The following is a 21644-nucleotide window of genomic DNA, read 5'->3' as shown; positions in this document are numbered from 1 at the left end:
TGGTTTAGGAATCCATGTGACTAAGTATTAGCTAGGTGGCCACTTGTTGTTCTCCAATTAAAATAACTAGCTAGCCAGCTACTTAACTCTGTTGCCCAAAACTAACGTTATAAACAGACAGCTAGCTTAATCAGGCTAGTATGGCTTTACAGGACCGGGTTATGTGTTGTGAAGCTAGCCACAATAAGGATTAGCCACAATAGTGGAATTTGCATTTTGCCTTCAAAATAAAAGTTTCTCTTTTAAAGTGATTCATGTCATATTTAGACTAGATAATCTTAAACAAGGTTGGAGTGTTGGAATGTGGAGTGTTAAAATTAAACTCGGTGACATCCACAGAACACAACTGTGAAGAGTTTACGCAAATATTAGCATTGTAGTAGCTCTTATTGAGGGACTTTGACCCACAAGGGTGTGTGCTCAGCCCCCTCCTGTACTCCCTGTTCACCCATGACTGTGTGGCCATGCACGCCTTAATCATCAAGTTTGCAGACAACACAACAGTAGTAGGCTTGATCACCAACAACGAGACAGCCTATAGAGAGGAGGTGAGGGCACTTGGAGTGTGGTGTCAGGAAAACAACCTCTCACTCAATGTCAACAAAACAAAGGAGATGATTGTAGACTTCAGGAAACAGCAGAGGGAGCACCCCCGTATCCACATCAACGGGACAGCAGTGAAGAAGGTGGAACGTTTTAAGTCCCTCTGCGTACACATCACGGACAAACTGAAATAGACCACCCACACAGACAGTGTGGTGAAGAAGGCGCAACAGCGCCTCTTCAACCTCAGGAGGCTGAAGATATTTGGCTTGTCACCTAAAACCCTCACAAACTTTTACAGATGCACTATTGAGAGCATCCTGTCGGGCTGTATCACCCGCCTTGTACGGTGATTGAAACCACCCGAGCCACTGCCTGTTCACCCTGCTACCATCCAGAAGGTGAGGTCAGTACACGTACATCAAAGCTGGGACAGAGAGACAGAAGCTATTTTTCAGCCTCAAGTCCGACTGTTAAACAGTTATCACTAACACAGAGCGGCTGCTGCCTACATACAGACTTGAAATCATTGGTCACTTTAATAAATGGATCACTAGTCACTAGTGACAACTCCATTGTGTCCTCCTCCCAGAGCGCTAAGAACCTTGGCGTGATCCTGGACAACACCTTGTCGTTCTCAACTAACATCAAATTAATAAATAATATATGCCATTTAGCAGACGCTTTTATCCAAAGCGACTTACAGTCATGTGTGCATACATTCTACGTATGGGTGGTCCCGGGAATCGAACCCACTACCCTGGCGTTACAAGCGCCATGCTCTACCAACTGAGCTACAGGCCCGTTCCTGTAGGTTCATGCTCTACAACATCCGCAGAGTACGACCCTGCCTCACACAGGAAGCGGCGCAGGTCCTAATCCAGGCACTTGTCATCTCCCGTCTGGATTACTGCAACTCGCTGTTGGCTGGGCTCCCTGCCTGTGCCATTAAACCCCTACAACTCATCCAGAACGCCGCAGCCCGTCTGGTGTTCAACCTTCAACCCAAGTTCTCTCACGTCACCCCGCTCCTCCGCTCTCTCCACTGGCTTCCAGTTGAAGCTCGCATCCGCTACAAGACCATGGTGCTTGCCTACGGAGCTGTGAGGGGAACGGCACCTCAGTACCTCCAGGCTCTGATCAGGCCCTACACCCAAACAAGGGCACTGCATTCATCCACCTCTGGCCTGCTCGCCTCCCTACCACTGAGGAAGTACAGTTCCCGCTCAGCCCAGTCAAAACTGTTCGCTGCTCTGGCTCCCCAATGGTGGAACAAACTCCCTCACGACGCCAGGACAGCGGAGTCAATCACCACCTTCCGGAGACACCTGAAACCCCACCTCTTTAAGGAATACCTAGGATAGGATAAAGTAATCCTTCTCACCCCCCTTAAAAGATTTAGATGCACTATTGTAAAGTGGCTGTTCCACTGGATGTCACAAGGTGAATGCACCAATTTGTAAGTCGCTCTGGATAAGAGCGTCTGCTAAATGACTTAAATGTAAATGTAGTCACTTTAATAATGCCACTTTAATAGTGTTTACATATCTTGCATTACTCATCCCATATGTATATACTGTATTTTATACCATCTATTGCCTATGCCGCTCAGTCTTTGCTCATCCATATATTTATATGTATATATTGTTATACCATCCCTTTACTTAGATTTGTGTGAATTAGGTAGTTGCTGTGGAATTGTTAGATTACTTGTTAGATATTGCTACATTGTCGGAACTAGAAGCACAAGCATTTGGCTATACTCGCAATAACATCTGCTAACCATGTGTATGTGACATAACATTTGATTTTGATTTGATTTTTGACTGTGGGAAATCACCTCCCCAGTCAGCCTATTGTGCGTATTGACATTGATTTTGCACTGTACAGCCTTACCTAAGGATTGGGGATCAATGAAATGGGATATCAGTCTACTCAGTACCAAAGTGCTTTTCCCCAAAGTCGTCCTCAGAGTTATCAGGCTCCAAAACATCCAGGTTGTATTGTTTTTCCTCTGGAATAGTGTTCAATACACTTAGTAGGTTGACTGGTATAATAAATGTGGCTCAATTCACAGTGGTTTCAGAGTCCCACAATATGAGCTATGATGCTAATGTTCTCTGGGTGTCACTGAGTAGACTGATACCCCATGTCATTGATCCACAATCCATAGGTAAGGATGTACAGTGAAATAAGTATGCCCCCAATGCAATTCTAAAGTCTGATTTTTATCAAATTAACAAATGATTGTCTTTTGGTGCATTTATATAAGAACATTCCAAACTTGTAGCATGATCTATTATTCCATTATGGCATGATTCCACTATTTGTATTAATCTGTATCACTTTCAATTAGATAGCTCTGCATCTGTCCTCGTGCTGCTTTTGATACCATCGATCACCACATTCTTTTGGAGAGATTGGAAACCCAAATTGGTCTACACGGATAAGTTCTGGCCTGGTTTAGATCTTATCTTTTGGAAAGTTATTAGTTTGTCTCTGTGGATGGTTTGTCCTCTGACAAATCACCTGTAAATTTCGGAGTTTCTCAAGGTTCTGTTTTACGACCACTGTTGTTTTCATTATATATTTTATCTCTTGGTGATGTCATTCGGAAACATAATGTTAACTTTCACTGCTATGCGAATGACACACAGCTGTACATTTCGATGAAACATGGTGAAGCCCCAAAATTGCCCTCGCTGGAAGCCTGTGTTTCAGACATAAGGAAGTGGATGGCTGCAAATGTTCTACTTTTAAACTCGGACAAAACAGAGATGCTTGTTCTAGGTCCCAAGAAACAAAGAGATCTTCTGTTGAATCTGACAATTAATCTTGATGGTTGTACAGTCGTCTCAAATAAAACTGAAGGACCTCTGTGTTACTCTGGATCCTGATCTCTCTTTTGACGAACATATCAAGACTGTTTCAAGGACAGCTTTTTTCCATCTACGTAACATTGCAAAAATCAAACTTTCTTTCCAAAAATGATGCAGAAAAATGTATCCATGCTTTTGTCACTTCTAGGTTAGACTATTACAATGCTCAACTTTCCAGCTACCCAGATACAGCACTAAACAAACTTCAGTTAGTGCTAAACACGGCTGCTAGAATCTTGACTAGAACCAAAATATCTGATCATATTACTCCAGTGCTAGCCTCTCTACACTGGCTTCCTGTTAAGGCATGGGCTGATTTCAAGGTTTTACTGCTAACCTACAAAACATTACATGGGCTTGCTCCTACCTATCTTTCTGATTTGGTACTGCCGTACATACCTATACATAAGCTACTGTCACAAGACGCAGGCCTCCTTACTGTCCCTAGAATTTATAAGCAAACAGCTGGAGGCATGGCTTTCTGGAGGCATGGCTTTCTCTTATAGAGCTCCATTTGTATGGAATGGTCTGCCTACAAATGTGAGAGACTCAGACTCGGTCTCAACCTTTAAGTCTTTACTGAAGACTCATCTCTTCAGTAGGTCCTATGATTGAGTGTAGTCTGGCCCAGGATTGTGAAGGTGAACGGAAAGGCACTGGAGCAATGAACCACCCTTGTTGTCTCTGCCTGGCCGGTTCCCCTCTCTCCACTGGTTTTCTCTGCCTCTAATCCTATTACAGGGGCTGAGTCACTGGCTTACTGGTGCTCTTCCATGCCGTCCCTAGGAGGGGTTCGTCACTTGAGTGGTTTGAGTCACTGATGTGATCTTCCTGTCTGGATTGACGCCTCTCCTTGGTTTGTGCCGTGGAAGAGATCTTTGTGGGCTACACTCGGCCTTGTCTCAGGATGGTAAGTTGGTCTCCCGACCCCTCCTGTCTCAGCTTTTATGCTGCAGTAGCTTGTGTCGGGGGGCTAGGGTCCATCTGTATTTCTCCTGTCTTATACGATGTCCTGTGTGAATTTAAGTATGCTCTCTCTAATTCTTTATTTTCTTTCTTTCTCTTTCTCTCTCTCTGAGGACCTGAGCCCTAGGACCATGCCTCAGGACTACCTGGCCTAATGACTCCTTGCTGTCCCCAGTCCACCTGGCCGTGCTGCTGAACTGTTTACCGGACATGCTACCTGTCCCAGAACTGCTGTTTTCAACTCTCTAGAGACAGCAGGAGTGGTAGAGATACTCTGAATGATCGGCTATGAAAAGCCAACTGACATTTACCCCTGAGGTGCTGACCTGTTGCACCCTCGACAACCACTGTGATTATTATTATTTGACCCTGCTGGTCATCTATGAACATTTGAACATCTTGGCCATGTTCTGTTATAATCTCCAACCGGCACAGCCAGAAGAGGACTGGCCACCCCTCATAGCCTGGTTCTTCTCTAGGTTTTTTCCTAGGTTCTGGCCTTTCTAGGGAGTTTTTCCTAGCCACTGAGCTTCTACACCTGCATTGCTTACTGTTTGGGGTTTTAGGCTGGGTTTCTGTACAGCACTTTGAGATATCAGCTGATGTAAGAAGGGCTTTATAAATACATTTTATTTGAGTTAATTTTATTTTGAGAACAAAACATGGATGGTCTAAATCCACAACAATGCTTAAACCTCATCAATACAGGATTAAGATTGAATTATACTACACTGGATCTGATGCTCGTCGGATGTGGCAGGGCTTTGAAAACTATTACGGACACAAAGGGAAACCCAGACGCGAGCTGCCCAGTGACGCGAGCCTACCAGACGAGCTAAATGCCTTTATGCTCACTTCAAGGCAAGCAACACTGAAGCATGCACGAGAGCACCAGCTGTTCTGGATAACTGTGTGATAACACTCTTGGTAGCCAATATGAGCAAGACCTTCAAACAGGTCAACATTCACAAAGCCGCGGGCCCAGATGGATTACCAGGACGTGTATTCAAAGCATTTGCGGACCAACTTACAAAGAGACTTCATTGACATTTTCAGCCTCTCCCTGACTGAGTCTGTAATACCTACACTACCATGCACATGTTAGGGGGCACTTAGAAATGTCCATGTTTTTTAAAGAAAAGCACATTTTTGGCCATTATCACATCAAATTGATCAGAAATGCAGTGTAGATTTTGTTAATGTTGTTAATTACTATTGTAGCTGGAAACTGCTGATTATTTTAATGGAATATCTACATAGGCGTACAGAAGCCCATTATCAGCAACCATCACTCCTGTGTTCCAATGGCATGTTGTGTTAGCTAATCCAAGTTTATCATTTATAAAGGCTTGATCATTAGAAGCCCCTTTCAAGTATGTTAGCACATCTGAAAACTGTTGTACTGTGCTGATTTTAAAGAAGCAATAAAACTGGCCTTCTTTAGACTAGTTGAGTATCTGAAGCTTCAGCATTTGTTTGTTCAATTACAGGCTCAAAATGGCCAGAAACAAAGAACTTTCTTCTGAAACTTGTCAGTCTACTCTTGTTCTGAGAAATGAAGGCTATTCCATGCGAGACATTTCCAAGAAACTGAAGATCTCGTACAACGTTGTGTACTACTCGCTTCACAGAACAGTGCAAACTGGCTCTAACCAGACTAGAAAGAGTGGGAGGCCCCAGTGCACAACTGAGCAAGAGGGCTAGTACATTAGTGTCTAGTTTGAGAAACAGACAACTCGCAAGTCCTCAACTGGCAGCTTCATTAAATAGTACCCACAAAACACCAGTCTCAACGTCAACAGTGAAGAGGCGACTCTAGGATGCTGGCCTTTTAGGCTTTTGTTTTGTACACTGCTGCTACTCACTCTTTTTCTATGCATAGTCACTTCACCCTACCTACATATTATACAAATGACCTCAACTAAGCCCTGTACCCCCTGTATTGTAATGTAGCCTCATTATTGTATTACTTTAAAAAAAAATGTTTTTTTACTTGAGCTTATTTGGTAAATATTTTCTTAACTCTTCTTTAACTGCACTGTTGGTTAAGGGCTTGTAAGTAAGCATTTCGCGGTAAGGTCTACACTTCTTGTATTCGGCGCATGTGACAAGTAAAGTTTGATTTGATTTTAATCTGACTGGGTGGACTTGTCATATCCAACCATTTCTATGCCACTGATGCAAACAGCACATGACGAAAATTGCTCATCACTAATAGCTTACTAACCAACACTTCGGACTTAATTTTTCAATACCTGGTTTGCATACTAGGCTATGTGTGCGGTGCGCATGTGAATATATTTCACGTGCTTTGCAATTGTGTAGGCTACTTTGTGCTCTCCTACATGAGTGCGCTGGTATTACGGTTGCTGTCCTTTCAGAATCATGAACCTGTCACACACTGAAGGCCTATAGGTTCGCCACTGCGCAAACATGTCTACAAAATATATAACGGCTGTTAAGATAATGTTTATTTTTTTCCTCCCCAATTTCGATTTTGCCTCATCGCTGCAACTGCCCAATGGATATTAAAATTATATTTTATGAAAGGAGTGCATATACGGTCTGGCGAAGAGGTTTCATAGGCTAACTGAATGGAGACTGATAATTAGCTTCCCTATCAAATCTAAAAAGCTCAAATAGAAAACCGAAGAAAATGAACAACAATGACAAATGGTTTGATGAAGAATGCAAAAATCTAAGAAAGAAATTGAGAAACCTGTCCAACCAAAAACATAGAGACCTGGAAAACCTGAGTCTACGCGTTCACTATGGTGAATCACTGAAACAATACAGAAATACACTACGGAAAAAGAAGGAACAGTACGTCGGAAATCAACTCAATGTAATTGAAGAATCCATAGACTCTAACCACTTCTGGGAAAATTGGAAAACTCTCTAAACAAATAACAGCACGAAAAATTATCTATCCAAAATGAAGATGTATGGGTAAACCACTTCTCCAATCTGTTTGGCTCTATAACAAAGAATAAAGACCAAAAACATATACATGATCAAATACAAATCTTAGAATCAACTATTAAAGACTACCAGAACCCACTGGATTCTCCAATTACCTTGAATGAGTTACAGGCCAAAATAAAAACCCTCCAACCCAAAAAGGCCTGTGGTGCTGATGGTATCCTTAATGAAATGATCAAATATACAGACAACAAATTCCAATTGGCTATTCTAAAACTCTTTAACATCATCCTTAGCTCTGGCATCTTCCCCAATATTTGGAACCAAGGACTGATCACCCCAATCCACAAAAGTGGAGACAAATTTGACCCCAATAACTACCGTGGAATATGCATCAACAGTAACCTTGGGAAAATCCTCTGCATTATCATTAAAAGCAGACTTGTACATTTCCTCAATGACAACAATGTACTGAGCAAATGTCAAATTGTCTTTTTACCAAATTACCGTACAACAGACCATGTATTCACCCTACACACCGTAATTGACAACCAAACAAACCAAAACAAAGGCAAAGTCTTCTCATGCTTTGTTGATTTCAAAAAAGCCTTTGACTCAATTTGGCATGAGGGTCTGCTATACAAATTGATGGAAAGTGGTGTTGGGGGTAAAACACATGACATTATAAAATCCATGTACACAAACAACAAGTGTGCGGTTAAAATTGGCAGAAAACACACACATTTCTTCACACAGGGTCGTGGGGTGAGACAGGGATGCCTACTGTTTGCTGATGATCTGGTGCTTCTGTCACCAACCAAGGAGGGCCTACAGCAGCACCTAGATCTTCTGCACAGACCTGGGCCCTGACAGTAAATCTCAGTAAGACCAAAATAATGGTGTTCCAAAAAAGGTCCAGTCGCCAGGACCACAAATACAAATTCCATCTAGACACTGTTGCCCTAGAGCACACAAAAAACTATACATAACTTGGCCTAAACATCAGCGCCACAGGTAACTTCCACAAAGCTGTGAACGATCTGAGAGACAAGGCAAGAAGGGCATTCTATGCTATCAAAAGGAACATAAATTTCAACATACCAATTAGGATCTGGCTAAAAATACTTGAATCAGTCATAGAGCCCATTGGCCTTTATGGTTTTGAGGTCTGGAGTCCGCTCACCAACCAAGACACCAAATTGAGACTCTGCATGCAGAATTCTGCAAAAATATCCTCTGTGTACAACGTAGAACACCAAATAATGCATGCAGAGCAGAATTAGGCCGATACCCACTAATTATCAAAATCCTGAAAAGAGACGTTAAATTCTATAACCACCGAAAAGGAAGCGATTCCCAAACCTTCCATAACAAAGCCATCACCTACAGAGAGATGAACCTGGAGAAGAGTCCCTAAGCAAGCTGGTCCTGGGGCTCTGTTCACAAACACACCCTACAGAGCCACAGGACAGCAGCACAATTAGACCCAACCAAATAATGAGAAAACAAAAGATAATTACTTGACACATTGGAAAGAATTAACAAAACAACAGAGCAAACTAGAATGCTATTTGGCCCTACACAGAGAGTACACAACACAGCGGCAGAATACCTGACCACTGTGACTGACCCAAAATTAAGGAAAGCTTTGACTATGTACAGACTCAGTGAGCATAGCCTTGCTATTGAGAAAGGCCGCCATAGACAGACATGGCTCTCAAGAGAAGACCGGCTATGTGCTCACTGCCCACAAAATGAGGTGGAAACTGAGCTGCACTTCCTAACCTCCTGCCCAATGTGTGACCATATTAGAGAGACATATTTCCCTCAGATTACACAGATTCACAAAGAATTCGAAAACAAATCCAATTTTGAAAAACTCCCATATCTACTGGGTGAAATTCCACAGTGTGCCATCACAGCAGCAAGATTTGTGACCTGTTGCCACAAGAAAAGGGCAACCAGTGAAGAACAAACACCATTGTAAATACAACCCATATTTATGCTTATTTATTTTCCCTTGTGTACTTTAACCATTTGTACATTGTTACAACACTGTATATATATATATATATATATATATATATATTACATTTGTAATGTCTTTATTGTTTTTAAACTTCTGTATGTGTAATGTTTACTGTTAATTTTGATTGTTTATTTCACTTTTGTATATTATCTACCTCACTTGCTTTGGCAATGTTAACACACGTTTCCCATGCCAATAAAGCCCCTTGAATTGAATTGAATTAATTACGAGTTTTTTACTCGGCTGGTCTTGGGAAGAAATTACGAGTCTTGACTGTCCCGAGATCGAGTCAAGCCCGAGTACAAATGTGTCCGAATGTGACACTCAATATATGGTCGAAAGGACCTGGAGCCCTCTAAACCTTTTTTGATAATTCATAATCCAAACTAAGTACAATCTTCTACAAGGGTTCTTTCTACCCACTCTGATTTGATACATACAGATTTAGATTAATTTAGATTTAGATGAAGGTTGAGCACCCCCCTGTGGATATATATTTTTAAAAATTGATTTCACCTTTTGCAGTTGTATTTTGCTTCGTATAGGACGTGTACTAATAAGGAAGCGCAGTGTAATTTTAGAGCAGTTAAAATATAGTACGCTTTTTCATAGTTTCAAACAACATTATTACATCCCCATTTACATTCTTTAACTTTATTTTGTAGCCGAAGGATGATTTCAAGTCTGCCATTTTAGTCCCGATGCTCAATGGGGATGACGTCGGATCGTCACTAGTTACCACATCCACAAAGTCAAAATAGGCTATATCGTAGAATTTCATTAAAACAAAAACGTGCTTTTTTGTCTTAATTTAAGGTTAAGGTTAAGCATAATGTTATCAGTTTGGTTGCAGTCTGGTTTGTAAATCATAATTAAAAAGAGACATTGTAGAAATTGGCGGGGTTGAGCCACATTTACGACTCTGTGACTGCAATAACTAGTGACGACCGTGACGTAGGGCTAGTCCAGAAAACGCGCGCACCGCTTCCTGGGGCAGGTTATGCTCTCATGCGAAGGTTCAGACTTTCATGAGCTAAACTGGCAACAGTTTTCCATATGGTGATGAACAGCAATTACGGTAATATGATGGCATTTTAATTGTTATTTTGGATAATCAAATGACATGTTTTGATGTGTAGTTGACAAAGTTTACTTAGCTAGTTGCCCGAATAATTTATTATTAATAGCATGTTTTTTTAAACTGTTTCTCTTGAGCTACAGTAGCTAGCTGGGATGACGTTAAGATTAATTCACTTGAAAATATTTGTCACAAACATCTGCAATTAATATAAACATCGGTTATGTATATAGTTTTTACGTTTTTGTCTGGGTTTTGTTGTTGGCTAACACTGAGTTAGCCAGCTATGAATGATTAGCAGTCACATGGCTAAACGGAAATAATGCATCACAGCGCGCCTTTCTGGAAAATGTCCCGCCAGACTGGAATGTCGTTTGGATTCAACAATGGTTAACCCACTAAATTAGCTGAATATTTACTTTCAACGAATTCTTGTCAGCTTGTTTTGCGTTGCTAGGTAGGCTTTGCTTGCTACATAGTTCATGGAATTTGGAGATTAATTGATGGATGAGACTGCTGTTTCTAGGCTATTAACTTGTTTGTGAGTTTACTGTTTCTAGTCAATTTGTGCTACTATTCCTCATATTTCCAGAAGTTCGACCATCGTTACAGCACATCAGTGAAACATGATGAAGAAAGAGATCGCAGCAGTGGTGTTTTTCCTGAAAAGACTGATCAAGAAGGTGGAAAGGTTGGATACCCAGAAAGTGGACTTGTTTGTGGAGCGGTTGACAGTTGCCCTGCAGGAGAAGTTCAGGGGGCATTGGTATCCTGACAACCCCAGCAAAGGACAGGCCTTCAGGTAACTGACTATGAATCAGATGCCTGTCTGTGGCCTTGCTCCCCCTATCTTGATTACCATATCAGTAGCTTTATCAACTTCTAGTCTAAGGCATCACGCCCTATGAAGAATAGGGTATGTTTTGGATATGCAGCGATTTGTATGATTGGAGTTATTGAAGGTCTATTGCATACTCTACTACTTTGCAGGTGTATTCGGGTGAACAGGTTGCAGAGGGAGGATCCAGAGTTGCTGCGGGCCTGCCAGGAGAGTGGGGTTCAGTACAAGGACCTTGGCCTGCCCAGAGAACTCACCCTGTGGGTGGATCCAGGGGAGGTGTGCTGCAGGTCAGTCTTATTTAAAAGCATTGGCTGGAGGGAATGTACACTTTGGGAGATGGGCAGTCTCAGGGTTCGCACAAGGTGCTCGAAGTACTCTGAAATTCAAGGACTGGAATACCTTGAAAATCAGACATTTTCTCGAGTAGGTAGTTGAATAAAATTGAGGAGAGCAGGAAATCTTAATATGTTAATATAAATAATATTACATGTATTGGTCTTAAGAATTAATTTCCAGAAGTTTTTTTTTTTTAGATTGTGATTTGCGCTCAGTTTGCCAGGTGAGTGCTCATCCCGCTCACACTGCCACTTAACCAGGCAGGTACAGAACTGACTGATGAGGCGCCGCCAAAACGTCACATCGACAGCTAAAATGCCGGGCAAAAGTAGATTAAATCCTGTTTGGCAGGATATTGATGTTTTATGAATGGGTTTTTGCCAGACCCAACCAACCCACATCATGCAAGGTGTAAAAAATGCATCAAAGATGTTGACATTGTGAGCATGGGTGAATCTGCCCCGAAGAGCTACATGAAGAGGGAAAGACGTAAAGCTGCAGCCCGGGCTGGGATCAGTTCTACATTGTGACTTTTTCTTTGCAACAACCTCCAGAGCTTCAGCAGCAACAGCACAACCAGACTAACTGGCAAAGAAACTTTTCAAATGTGAATGAGTTCTGTTAGCTACATTTGAATAATGGAAAGAGCTAGCTAGCCTACTAGCTAACGTTAGCAGGCTAGAGTTTACCAGCTAGCTAGTTAGTTTTATTAGCTATGTGAACTGAAGCTGTAGTATTACAGAATTTCTAGATAACTATAGCACTTTATCTATGCCACGTTCAAGGCTGTTGATCTGGGATATTGAGTGTTGAATTATTTTTGCGCACAGTGATGTTAGCCAACTTGTCTAAAATAGTGAGCTAACTAGCATTGAGTCGTCTGTTTGCAAACATTTGGCTAGCTACTTAGCTTGCAAACTCTACCACTGTTAATTTCTGGATACAGAACAGTACATTTTTTTCCAACAAAGCCAGCCAAGATCTGCTGACTAATGAACTAGCATCATGATTCAGCAGCATTGTTTCTGAAAGTAGTTTCCACAGCTGCACCTAATTGCAAGCCATAACGTTAGACATTTAATACATTGTTTAAAGATAAATGGTTTTAATTACAATTGTTCTATTTGTTTGTTTAATGTCTGTTCTAAGGTAATATAGCTACAGGCATTGGTTTGAAGGGGACATTTAAAATGTATGTAGTATAGGCTATGTGTTTAAGGGTTGAAGATAAAATGTAAGAGGTAGTTGGATATACACTGAGCGTACAAAACATTTAAGGGAACCTTCCTAACACTTGAGTTGCACTACCAAACCCGTTTCAAAGGCACTTACTGTTGAAGTCGGAAGTTTACATACACCCTAGCCAAATACATTTAAACTCCGTTTTTCACAGTTCCTGTCATTTTAATCCTAGTAAAAATTCCCTGTTTTATTTAAAATGTGAAATGTCAGAATAATAGTGATTTTATTTCTGCTTTTATTTCTTTCCTCACATTCCCAGTGGGTCAGAAATTTACATACACTCAATTAGTATTTAGTAGCATTGCCTTTAAATTGTTTAACTTGGGTCAAACGTTTCGGGTAGCCTTCCACAAGTTTCCCACAATAAGTTGGGTGAATTTTGGCCCATTCCTCCAGACAGAGCTGGTGTAACTGAGTAAGGTTTGTAGGCCTCCTTGCTCGCGCACACTTTTTCAGTTCTACCCATACATGTTCTATAGGATTGAGGTCTGGGCTTTGTGACGGCCACTCCAATACCTTGACTTTGTTGTCCTTAAGCCATTTTGCCACAACTTTGGAAGTATGCTTGGGGTCATTGTCCATTTGGAAGACCCCTTTGCGACCAAGCTTTAACTTCCTGACTGATGTGTTGAGATGTTGCTTCAATATATCCACATAATTTTCCTACCTCATGATGCCATCTATTTTGTGAAGTGCAACAGTCCCTCCTGCAGCAAAGCACCCCCACAACATGATGCTGCCATCCCTGTGCTTCATGGTTGGGATGGTGTTCTTCGGCTTGCAAGCATCCCCCTTTTCCCTCCAAACATAACGCCGATCATTATCGCCAAACAGTTCTATTTTTGTTTCATCAGACCAGAGGACATTTCTCCAAAAAGTACAATCTTTGTCCCCATGTGCAGTTGCAAACCGTGGTCTGGCTTTTTTATGGTGGTTTTGGAGCAGTGGCTTCTTCCTTGCTGAGCAGCCTTTCAGGTTACGTCGATATAGGACTCGTTTTACTGTGGATATAGATACTTTTGTACCTGTTTCCTCCAGCATCTTCACAAGGTCTTTTGCTGCTGTTCTGGGATTGACTTTCATTTTTCGCATCAAAGTGGGTTCGTTTCCAGGAGACAGAGCGCATCTCCTTCCTGAGCCGTATGACGACTGCGTCCTCCCATGGTGTTTAAGCTTGTGTACTATTGTTTGTACAGATGAACGTGGTACCTTCAGGCGTTTGTAAATTGCTCCCAAGGATGAACCAGACATGTAGAGGGCTACAGTTTAAAACATGTTTTTTCATTCTGAGGTCTTGGCTGATTTCTTTTGATTTTCCCATGATGTCAAGCAATGAGGAACTGAGTTTGTAGGTAGACTTTGAAATACATCCAAAGGCATACCTCAAATGATGTCAATTAGCCTATCAGAAGCTTCTAAAGCCATGACATAATTTTCTGGAATTTTCCAAGCTGTTTAAAGGCACTGTCAACTTAGTCTATGTAGACTTCTGACCCGCTGGAATTGTGATGCAGTGAAATAATCTGTAAACCATTGTTAAAAAAATTACTTGTCATGCAAAACATGTCCTAACCGACTTCCCAAAGCTATAGTTTGTTAACAAGAAATATGTGGAGTGGGTGAAAAATGAGTTTTAATGACTCCAACCTAAGTGTATTTAAACTTCCAACTTCAATTGTACATATTTTCTCATGCCCGTTCACACTCTGAAAGGCACACATGAACTCCATGTTTCAATTGTTTCAGGGTGTAAAAATCCTTCTAGTATGTCTCTTCCCTTTCATCTACACTGATTTTGAAGTGGATTTAACATGTTCCATCAATAAGGGATCATAGCTTTCACTTGGAATCATCTGGTCATTCTATGTCATGGAAACAGGTGGCCTTAAAGTTTTGTGCACTCAGTATGAATGTAAAGTAAAGGGATATTCCTTTACAAATACAACCTAACATGAGTAGAATTGTATTGCTTTCAGAATCCTCCACCTGAGTTCAAAGCTCTCTTCACGGGTCCGAAACAATGATTCATGATGCGCAGAGATCCTATGGACAATGAAGTGTCGCCCACTACTCCTGCAAAAGTGCAGAGGACAATGCCACAAATTTCCCCTGGTTGTTTCCTGACAGTGCTAATGCCAATTCATATGCCTGTACGGAGGAGAACTACCTACGTGATCAATCATGGTCTTGCGCCTTACTTTCGGCCCCACCTCCTGGACAAGTTGCTGAAAAACGATGGTTATGTGCTGCTTTTTGATGAATTGTTGAAGAAGAAAAAAACAGTTCAGCTGAAAGATGTCCACGTAAGGTTTTTAGACCCCGCACTACCAACAAGGTTACCACACACTACCTGGACTCATCTTTCAAGGGACATGGCACAACTAAGGACTGTCTCTCCGGAGTAGACAGATAAACTTAACATGTCTCACTCCCTATACATTTTGATGGATGGACCAAATGTTAGGTTTTTACAGAGACTTCACATATGCAAGGACAGAAGACAGACTTGGAGATAATTGATATTGGACCATGTTCCTTGCGGTGTCCACAAAGCGTTTTGAAATGCATTTGACTGGTGAATGATGTCCCTGCAAGACGGGATTATTTTGTGACAAATCACAGGCTTCTCAGTTTTCCCTAAAGTTTTGTGGACATCGTTGGGTAGAAAACAGAGGTTTCAACTAGAGGTATTGCCAAACCTAATAACATTTGTACAAGCAGTCGAAAGCAGAAAATCCTGCACAACACCGACATGCATTAAATTCACAGCTGTAAAGGAAGTGATAGCAGACACTTATCCTACAGGGTTCGCACAAGGTGCTTAAAGTACTTGAATTTGGCACTCTGAAATTCAAATACTGGAATACAGTTCCTTGCAAAAGTATTCATCCCCCTTGGTGTTTTTCCTATTTTCTTGCATTACAACCTGTAATTTAAATGGATATATATTTGGGTTTTCATGTAATGGACATATAAAATACTCCTAATCTTGAGAGAGAAACAACACCCCTTTTAAGTGTCATATGATCTCAGTATATATCAGGGTTGAGTTATAAAAACTGAAACTTTGAACATCCCACGGAGCTCCATTTTTATAAAAATGAAATATGGCACCACAACAAACATGCCAAGAAGGGGCCGCCCACCAAAACTCAGACCAGGCAAGGAGGGCATTAATCAGAGAGCCAACAATGAGACCAAAGATAAGCTTGAAGGAGGTGCAAAGCTCCACAGCTGAGATTGGAGTATCTATCCATAGGACCACTTTAAGCCGTACACTCCATAGAGCTGGGCTTTACGGAAGAGTGGTCAGGGAAAAAAATAAGTAAACACGCTTGGTGTTCGCCAGAAGCCATGGGGGAGAGTCCCCAAATATATAGAAGGTACTCTGGTCAGACGTGACTAAAATTGGATCTTTTTGGCCATCAAGGAACACACTGTCTGGCACAAACCTCTCACCTCTTCAGCAATGGCTGTGGCTTCAAATTATTGCTACTACAGTTTATAAATAAAATGATTCACATATTGATATCAATTAAACAATGTTACATGGCATCAGTGGTGTACATTTCTTAAGTAAAAATACTTCAATGTAGTTTTGGGGAGTATCTGTACTTTTCTGTTTTATATTTCTGGCAACTTTTACTTCACTACATTCCTAAATAAAATAATGTACTTTTTACTCCATACATTTTCTCTGACATCCGTTTTGACAAATGGTCCAATTCACGTACTTGTCAGGAGAACATCCCTACTGCCTCTGGTCTGGCGGACTCACTAAACACATGCTTTGTTTGTAAATTTATGTCTGAGTGTTGGCGTGTGCCCCTGGCTATTCATCAATTAAAAAATATATATTTGTGCCCTCTGGTTTGTTTTAATAAGGAATTTGAAATGGATTATAATTTTACTTTTGATGCTGAAGTACATTTGAGCAAATCTATTTACTTTTGATACTCAAGTATTTGGTTTGAAGTATACTTAAGGCTTTTACACAAGTAATATTTTACTGGGTGACTTTCACTTTTACGAGTCATTTTATATTAAGGTATCTTAACTTTTACTCCAGTATGACAATTGAGTACTTTTCCACCACTTTTTCCACAACCTAGAAACAATTGCGTAATAGGAACTACTACAAATTTATGGTCGTTAAATAAATATTAGTGCTTGAAAAAGTACTTAAGTCCTTGAATTTGACTTGCCACTGTCTGTACAATCCCAAAGTAATTTTTGAAGCCTTTGTTGTTCCATTGTTTACCTCTTAACTAGACCATTCATGTTCAATCCCTCTGGGTCACCAGTCGAGGCACTAAATTGTTGATATACATTCAGTGACAAAGAATTGTCTTGTTGGCTTCTTTTCCTCGTGCAGATATGGAGAGCGAAACCTTGCTTTCACTGTTGCCAGTTTCTCTGGTGATGACAAAGAGGATGTGACCAGCGCTGTCGAGAGGGTGACATCTGACTACCACTCCTGTTCCTCCTCAGACGAGGATAGTGGCCTCAGGGAAACCCGTCCTCCCCCTACCTTTCCTCAAAATCGCCATAAATACCAGGTACAACCAGTAACTGAGGTTGCAACAATTTCGTGTTCCATACAGTCTTGTCTGAATACCTCCTTGGTTGGCTCTGACAATGGGGGAAATATAATTGAAATTGACCCATGTTTTATTGTTCAAAGGTGATCTACCCAGCTACTCCTTTGTGGCGTCCTCCAGTGCCCAAGCAGAAGATGTGGCCGGGTAAAGGATATAATGGACCTCCACGTCTTCCTCACTATGACTCCAGAACTCAAGGTAGACCCACCCAGCCGTTCAGACACAACGACTGGGCCCCACCTGGCCACAGAAGGTGGCACGGATACTGGGGTGGCACTCCAGGCCTGGCTCACTGTTAGGGACCACCGTAGCAAGTGTTGCTGTTAGTGTTACACTGTTCCAGGTTCCCTGAGCTGTGAAAGGGTGTCCACTGGAGCAAGCAATATAGTTCTTGTTGGAGGAGAATGAGAGGGCAAACTAAAATTCACTAACATGACTGACCACATTTTAAAAAACTATTTTAGTAGTTTAATAGTCACTCTGGAAACTCTTGAATTTGTTTAATTCTTTTTGTGATAAGAACATTAACTCTTTGCACTTTAGATCATTTGTAATCGTGTGAGTAAAGGAATCTACAGTTGTAATGGAGAAGGAATATTGGAATTTGTATTTTCATGTATTTTATAGCTATGAAGATATATGTACTGTATTTATATTTGATGGATAATTGTATGTTACCTACTGTACTGTCCATCAGTTATGTTCTGAGAATTTATTTATTCAGTTTACTCATGAATTGTGCCAACCTCTTAAATTATGAGACATTAAACAAATTTTCAAATCATACTCTGTTGCTGTTTTTATATATTTTACTGCAGTGTAATTTGAATGCTTGTTGCCTTCATCCCATAGGCTTACAGTAAATACCATATTATATGCAATATAATATGACAATATGATTGTCTATGGCAGACAAATAATGTACCTTCTCCGCTGTGCAATCTGGTTTCCGAGCCGGTCACGGGTGCACCTCAGCCACACTCAAGGTACTAAATGATATCATAACCGCCATCGATAAAAGACAGTACTGTGCAGCCGTCTTCATCGACCTCGCCAAGGCTTTCGACTCTGTCAATCACCAAATTCTTATCGGCAGACTCAACAGCCTCGGTTTTTCGGATGACTGCCTTGCCTGGTTCACCAATTACTTTGCAGACAGAGTTCAGTGTGTCAAATCGGAGGGCATGCTGTCCGGTCCTCTGGCAGTCTCTATGGGGGTGCCACAGGGTTCATCGGGCCACTCTTTCTCTGTATATATCAATGATGTTGCTCTTGCTGCGGGCGATTCCCTGATCCACCTCTACGCAGACGACACCATTCTATAACTTTCGGCCCGTCATTGGACACTGTGCTATCCAACCTCCAAACGAGCTTCAATGCCATACAGCACTCCTTCCGTGGCCTCCAACTGCTCTTAAACGCGAGTAAAACCAAATGCATGCTTTTCAACCGATCGCTGCCTGCACCCGCATGCCCGACTAGCATCACCACCCTGGATGGTTCCAACCTTGAATATGTGGACATCTATAAGTACCTAGGTGTCTGGCTAGACTGCAAACTCTCCTTCCAGACTCACATCAAACATCTCCAATCAAAAATCAAATCCAGAGTCGGCTTACATTCCGCAACAAAGCCTCCTTCACTTATAAAACTGACTATCCTACCGATCCTCGACTTCGGCGATGTCATCTACAAAATGGCTTCCAACACTCTACTCAGCAAACTGGATGCAGTCTATCACAGTGCCATCCGTTTTGTCACTAAAGCACCTTATACCACCCACCACTGCGACTTGTATGCTCTAGTCGGCTGGCCCTCACTACATATTCGTCGCCAGACCCACTGGCTCCAGGTCATCTACAAGTCCATGCTAGGTAAAGCTCCGCCTTATCTCAGTTCACTGGTCACGATGGCAACACCCATCCGTAGCACGCGCTCCAGCAGGTGTATCTCACTGATCATCCCTAAAGCCAACACCTCATTTGGCCGCCTTTCGTTCCAGTACTCTGCTGCCTGTGACTGGAACGACGTTGAAGTTGGAGACTTATCTCCCTCAAAACATCAGCTATCCGAGCAGCTAACCGATCGCTGCAGCTGTACATAGTCTATTGGTAAATAGCTCACCCTTTTCACCTACCTCATTCCCATACTGTTTTTATACTGTTTTTATTTATTTACTTTTCTGCTCTTTTGCACACCAATATCTCTACCTGTACATGCCCATCTGATCATTTATCACTCCAGTGTTTATCTGCAAAATTGTATTATTCGCCTACCTCCTCATGCCTTTTGCACACATTGTATATAGACTGCCCATTTTTTTCTACTGTGTTATTGACTTGCTAATTGTTTACTCCATGTGTAACTCTGTGTTGTCTGTTCACACTGCTATGCTTTATCTTGGCCAGGTCGCAGTTGCAAATGAGAACTTGTTCTCAACTAGCCTACCTGGTTAAATAAAGGTGAAATAAAAAAATAAAAAAATAAAAAACATATTTGTATTACACCTGTTGAATTCAGACGTTCTGATCAAATGTCTGCACTGTCATTATAGACCTACATTGTAAAGCTTTTCACAACTATATTTTATAACTTGTTCTGTGTTTCAAAGTTCAGTAAATGTACTATTTCTATAACCATTGATTAGAAAGCTGTCCAGTGTTGTGAACGCATGTAATACGGCAGGGGGCGTGAAAGTGCCTTCGAAAACACGACTTTGGTACCCTCCGGAAATCACGTGTCTGGACTCCAGCTCTCCTATAGTGCACCTGCTGAGGCGTAGAGGGATCAGAGAGTTTTGATGCTTCGGGAGAGTGCTCTGACAGTCGGAAGCACAACATAAGTTTATTTTTCACCTGTGTTTGAAAATATTTTTTTGGGAATAGACCGAAAGGAATGGATTTCACGATACCCCACCTCTGCTGTGTATTGATTAGTCTTATCGCAGGTAAGTTTGGCGTCCACCGGCTACTTTATAAAAATCCTACATTTTCATAAGCGCGAGCGAAAATGGGAGTGCTGGCTACGAGCACCATGCTAAAAAGTTACATGTTTGCGAATAAAATAACGATCTGGTTGTCTGTTCTATTTAATAGTATGTCAAATAATTACTTTATACTAATTTGCTTACGCCTGTTTTACTTAAATTGAAAATGGCTCGCTAGTTTGGCATAGGAATTCAAAATTGTATCAAACTAACGTCAGCTAACTAAATAACACTTGTCAAAATGTGATAACCCAAAAATTATATCCTTGAATTCTGGAATCCCAAATGTAGACGCACTGTGCATAAAGTAACGTAGATATTTATTATTGAAATTACTGGAAATGCGTTTGCGACTTGAATAACATGTATATGTTTCAACGCATGGTTTATTGAACTCACATATATTATGGATAATATGCTAGAACATTTTTTTATTTTATTTTTACAGTAAACATATTTGCTAAATTGATATGGGTTGCATCGTGGTGAGATTTGTTTTCCCTACAAGCTGCAAAGCATTTTTTAACGCTACCTAGTTGTTTTTGTTTTGCAGCTGGTAGTTAATATACACAATAGCCTGATCCGCCTTAAAAACCTGTAAAGGGCTTCAAAGTGCTGCGTTATCTGTCTGCCATCTGCCAAGACAATTTAAACTGTACCCCCTTGAAGGTCTTTAAATGACTTTTAGGTGCTTTCTAAACCCAGACAGAAATGCATTTTAATCACATGTTGGTCGCTGAGTATCGACCAGATTTATGTCCCTGAAGTATAGAACTTTCTACTATTAGGCCAACAGTAAGTGTATTAGTTTTCTTTAGTCTCATGGATGGAAAACAGAGGGCCGAATAACTTTTAATTCACAATCCTTCACCAGTTATTTGTTGAGGTCCATTTTCTCCTGACTGCTAATAATATCCCACACTTCTGTCACTATTCCTCCCCAAAGTAATATGCCACTACAACACACAATGTCCTGCCTATATGAATCAGTGATGGAAAAAGATTGAGGCCATCGACTCATGTAGGTGGCTCTGATTGAGGCGTGTTAGATGCATTGGTATCATAAACGCTGCTTGAACTGTCTGGGAACTGTTGAAATGGGTTTTGGCTCTCACATCATCTAGTTGGGATAGAAATCACCCTCTTATCAGCAGGTCAGGCGATTCAGATGGGTTGTTAACATTGATTACCTATAAATCTAAACAATCCAGCTAAAACGTT

General features: G+C 41.2%; 2 protein-coding genes across 3 annotated transcripts in view; both read left to right on the top strand.

Moving 5' to 3' along the window:
• The first annotated feature begins 10248 nt into the window (after positions 1-10248).
• Positions 10249-18223, top strand: LOC118391165 (protein BTG3-like). Of its 2 annotated transcripts, none has more exons than XM_035782263.2 (5): positions 10249-10417; positions 11010-11219; positions 11408-11545; positions 17212-17395; positions 17521-18223. In XM_035782263.2, the coding sequence occupies exons 2-5, from the start codon at positions 11044-11046 to the stop codon at positions 17734-17736; spliced, it is 714 nt and encodes a 237-aa protein (XP_035638156.1). In that variant the 5' UTR covers positions 10249-10417; positions 11010-11043; the 3' UTR covers positions 17737-18223. The 2 variants fall into 2 exon arrangements, with proteins under 2 accessions (XP_035638156.1, XP_035638157.1); XM_035782264.2 differs by lacking the exon at positions 10249-10417 and adding an exon at positions 10713-10874.
• Positions 18224-20215: 1992 nt separating this feature from the next.
• Positions 20216-21644, top strand: part of LOC118391164 (coxsackievirus and adenovirus receptor homolog) — a 56317-nt gene continuing 54888 nt past the window's right edge. The window contains exon 1 of the mRNA XM_035782262.2: positions 20216-20384. Coding sequence (XP_035638155.1) covers positions 20333-20384 — 52 coding nt within the window. The 5' untranslated portion in view covers positions 20216-20332. The remainder of the gene's footprint in view (positions 20385-21644) is intronic.

This window comes from Oncorhynchus keta, chromosome 12, assembly GCF_023373465.1.
Source record: "Oncorhynchus keta strain PuntledgeMale-10-30-2019 chromosome 12, Oket_V2, whole genome shotgun sequence".
Classification (NCBI taxonomy): Eukaryota; Metazoa; Chordata; class Actinopteri; order Salmoniformes; family Salmonidae; genus Oncorhynchus; species Oncorhynchus keta.
Note: the sequence above shows the minus strand (reverse complement) of the source record. Positions and strands in the feature narration are given on the sequence as shown.

Bases quoted from the DNA above. Each gene is read 5' to 3' on its own strand.
- LOC118391165 (XM_035782263.2), top strand. From the start codon at position 11,044: ATGATGAAGAAAGAGATCGCAGCAGTGGTGTTTTTCCTGAAAAGACTG. The intron at 11,220-11,407 runs GTAACTGACTAT...ACTACTTTGCAG, and splicing joins AGCAAAGGACAGGCCTTCAG to GTGTATTCGGGTGAACAGGT. The intron at 17,396-17,520 runs GTACAACCAGTA...TATTGTTCAAAG, and splicing joins AAAATCGCCATAAATACCAG to GTGATCTACCCAGCTACTCC.